The sequence below is a fragment of the Eurytemora carolleeae genome, unplaced genomic scaffold (assembly GCF_000591075.1).
Source record: "Eurytemora carolleeae unplaced genomic scaffold, Eaff_2.0 scaffold1361, whole genome shotgun sequence".
NCBI classification, from domain to species: Eukaryota; Metazoa; Arthropoda; class Copepoda; order Calanoida; family Temoridae; genus Eurytemora; species Eurytemora carolleeae.
The window spans coordinates 1-4,306 of NW_019397246.1; the positions used below are offsets into that span (position 1 = coordinate 1).

Consider the following 4,306-nt stretch of genomic DNA (forward strand, 5'->3'; position numbering starts at 1 on the left):
CTCCTAAAGTAGAAAGTAGAATTAAAGAACATAAAAACGTGTTCCTCCTTCACTCTTCAATCCCTTTTCTTTTGAATACTTATTAAAAAGCACAATATATAATTATAAAAAAGAGTAAAAATAATTCAATGCAAAACATATTTTTTCTTTATTTAAGATGAGAGATAGTTTGCTATTCAGTGTAACTGTTAAGCGTGTAGATACTTTAGCACTGCTCTGGTATTTAATCAAACTCTAAAAATTCACGAAACCTCTTACAATTTTATACACTGGTCTCTTTCTCAACTTCCTTACTTGAGCGCCGCACAACACTCAGCTTTGTAGCTGTAGGGGCTGGGGGAGGGTTTTATCAATAAGTATTTTAGTGGTTATTTATGGTAAATATACTAAGGTTGGTGATGTATGATTTTAGGCCTACGCACCTTAATTTAATTTATGAATCCTTTTTTGTTTCATTTCATTTTAAAATTTTCAAAATCATACTATTTTCCTGTATCTATCTATCTCGCGAAAAACGAAAAATATTGTTTTTATAATCTTATTTTCAACTTAAACTATTTATTCATATATTTATTTGTAGTTTGTACTAGATACTTAAGATATTAAAAATACTAGATATAAATAATAAAAAAGATCACATATTTGAGATCTAGCCGATCATTAAGATCAATTAAGATGGATTGATTGATCATAGACTGAATATTCTCTGGAACATTGATTTCACGCCTCTCACAAATCCTTCAGGGGTATCGTCTATAGCGCGGACATCTTTAGCCACCTGGAATACGTAGATAGTTAATTATTTATATAGTCATATTTGAATACATAGATAACAAAACTTTGTAGATTTNAATTATTTATATAGTCATATTTGAATACATAGATAGTTAATTATGTATATAGTCATATTTGAATACGTAGATAGTTAATTATTTATATAGTCATATTTGAATACATAGATAGTTAATTATTTATATAGTCATATTTGAATACATAGATAGTTAATTATTTATATAGTCATATTTGAATACATAGATAGTTAATTAGTCATGTTGTGTGGGAGTTCAGAATTGTTTAGGTTTACATAAAGTTTGAATAGATTAACTCAGTTCTCATCAAATCTTTTGTTTTAACCAGGCTCAAAATATATTCGACAATTTTTCAGAACTGTGTTGTTTTATATTTTGTTGTTTTGTATTCTCTCTCTACTGTTTTAGCCGAGGATTAAACTGAGTTTTCATGTGAAAATATACATTTTATAAACATTTTACACAAATTCAATGTTTACATACATTCTTGTATACGATGCTGTATATATACATACAGACAAGCAGTTAAATAAAAATGTGTTTTTGTAGACAGATAGACAGACAGGTAAACAGACAGATAAATAGACAGATACAAAGACAGGTAAAAAAAGATAAATAGACAGATATACAGATAGACAAACAGACGGATAAACATAGCTATTAATACATAGGGCCAAATTTATCGACAGACAGATAGATAGACAGAAATATGAGGAGACAGACAGACATGGAAAAAGACGAGTAAACAGACAAATATGAATTACAGACTGATAGATAGATAAAAACATAAATGTGTAGATATTTGAAGAGACACACAGAAAAAAAGACAGAAAGATGAATTTATATACGGATGCATTAATAGACAAAAGATTTGACAAGGTTATTAATATACAAAAACAAAGATGAAAAGACAGCCAAAGATAGAAAGATAGATGAATAGACAGACAGAGAAAGTCAGATAAAATAACAGAAAGACAGATAGATAGACAAACGGATAAATAGAAACAGACGAAGAGACACATAAATAAGAAAGAAAGACACGTTGACAGAATAACAGATGATAAATAGCAAGACACTATAGACACTATAGACAGGTCTTAAAACAGACAAGGAAAAAATACAGAATCATATAATAGAAATAGTATCCACTAACCAGTCAACCATAAAAGAAATAAAATTTTATTTGGACGTAAACGTAGATGCACTCTTCTTTATTCTTATTGTAAAACCATATAGATCAGATAGATCAACTATAAGAAAAGTGTAAAAAATATATCTTAAAATATATGTGAATAATTATTTATTTTATCTATTTATTAAGGAATTTATCATCAACCCCGTTTTCAACAGTCTAAATCTTAATGAATACTGTGATTTCATTTCTTCTTGATCGAACGCGTATCAAAGTGTTTACGCAAAAATCGATGAGAATATTGCCAATTACCTCTTAAACTAAAGCTATATACATTATACAAGTGCTTTATAGTTCTCAAATGTACATGTCTCGAACTAGAATTAGAAATATTGGATTATCAAATGATCAAAAATCTTTAAGTGATCAAAAAATGTACGCTAAACAGTTAGGACAACTGTTTTTTCAAAAATATCATACAGTTTTACAATAAAGTTAATTTTAAAGTTTAAGGTATTCTTAAACATATTTTTATGATAAAACGTCTGTAAAATGTAAGCTCTCTCTTTCACGAAATCTATTTTTTCTTCTTCTCTTCTCTTCCATTTTCTATTCTTCTCCTTTCTTCTGTTCTTTTTTCCTCTCTTCTCTTTTCTTCTGTTTTTCTTTTCAATTTTCTTATCTTTTCTTTTCTTCTATTCTCGATTCTTCCGTTCTCTAATCTCTTTTCTTCTCTTCCATTATCTCTTATCGTCTCGTTTTTGGTTTACTCTCTTGTTGTTTAATTGGTTTTGAGATAACAATGCAGTACGATCCGTTGTTATGATTTTTCTCTGATTTGTTTACATTTCTAGCTTGTAGACCTAATTGAAACGTACTGCGGTTGTACTCCATAATTGGGCATTGATCATTTGCATTTGATATTTTGATATTTTTACAAAAATACGGTAAGTTATTGAGGTAAAAATCAAAGGCCAATGCAAAAAAAAGTCCACCCAGTCTTAAAAAATTGACGCAACTTTGGTGTCAGTATATCTGTGGTATACAGGGGGGGGGGNTTGAATACATAGATAGTTAATTATGTATATAGTCATATTTGAATACATAGATAGTTAATTATTTATATAGTCATATTTGAATACATAGATAGTTAATTATGTATATAGTCATATTTGAATACATAGATAGTTAATTATTTATATAGTCATATTTGAATACATAGAGTTAATTATGTATATAGTCATATTTGAATACATAAATAGTTAAAATTTAGATAGTTAGATAGTCTGCTACAAGAAAAAAAAAGTAAAAACAAAAACTAAAAAAATGTAAGATTTATTAGAAATGTTACCTTAGAATAATTGACGGAGGCAGCCTGAGATAGTTTGGTGAGACATAGCGCTGTTCTCTTCCTTGTTTTCTTCTCCTTTTCCTCCTTCTCCTCCTTCTCATCCTCATCCTTCTCCAGCAGTGTCCTCATCTCGACCTCGTTGTTGAGGCTGAGGGAGGTTACCAGAGAGCACAGTGGTTCCATGAGATTCTCTGGGTTTACATCCTCAACCTTTCCAGGGGTCTGAATCTCGGCATTGTGCCTTCTCCTTCCATGGATCTTAATTTTCTCTCCAGAGCTAATTCTTTCCAGTTTCTTTTTCTCATTTTCTTTCTGAGTTCTTTCTCTTTTCTCCTGAAGAATGGAAGCACTAAGGGAAGAGAAATACACCGGGTTCTCTCTCTCGTTGTTATCCTGGTATAAGGAGGCACTTAGAGCAGAACAGTGAACTTGAGGAAGATTCCCAGAGATCCTTTCTTCTTCTTCCTCGAAATCCTCTAATTTCACAAGTTGGTATTTTCGGGTAAACATGGCTGACAATTGTTGACTAAGAATTAGGTCTAGTTAGCGTGATGTCTGATGTAAGACTGGTGGCAGCGCATCGTATTCGTAAGTATTCAGGAAGCGGGCTGAGTAGCGGTGTGTACCGGTACGGGGAAAAGAGAGAGAGATTAGGGAGAGTCAGGGGCGAGTTTTGAGTCCCAGAACACCTCCCTTGGTCGGACCGGTCCCTGCGGCCCCAGGACCGAGAAAATCCACCAATGACGCTCTGAGGAAATCAATCTCTTTGTTTGGATTTCTGGCCTATGATTGGTTGCTTGAATCAGGCAGTTAGGCCGGGATTGGGTGGGACTTGTGGGAGATTTAATGACTCATGGCATCAAGTGGCTGTATGCCTACCTAGCATAAACTAATTTCTACATAACACCTTTCTATAAATGACCTCATCGGCTTGAAAGACCATTTAATGCATTTTATTTATATTCAGGATATTTCCTGTCCCTGTAGCTGAGTCACTAGATTGAAATCACTCCT

At 31.9% G+C, this 4,306-nt stretch overlaps 1 protein-coding gene across 1 annotated transcript; it reads right to left on the reverse strand.

Annotated features, from left to right (window-relative positions):
- Window positions 1-561: 561 nt before the first annotated feature.
- On the reverse strand, window positions 562-3,920 carry LOC111713014 (uncharacterized). Its single transcript, XM_023487798.1, has 2 exons — window positions 3,293-3,920; window positions 562-778 (listed from the first exon to the last, which is right to left on the reverse strand). Exons 1-2 carry the CDS (start codon window positions 3,800-3,802, stop codon window positions 689-691), a joined length of 600 nt encoding a protein of 199 aa, XP_023343566.1. The 5' UTR covers window positions 3,803-3,920; the 3' UTR covers window positions 562-688.
- Window positions 3,921-4,306: the final 386 nt, after the last annotated feature.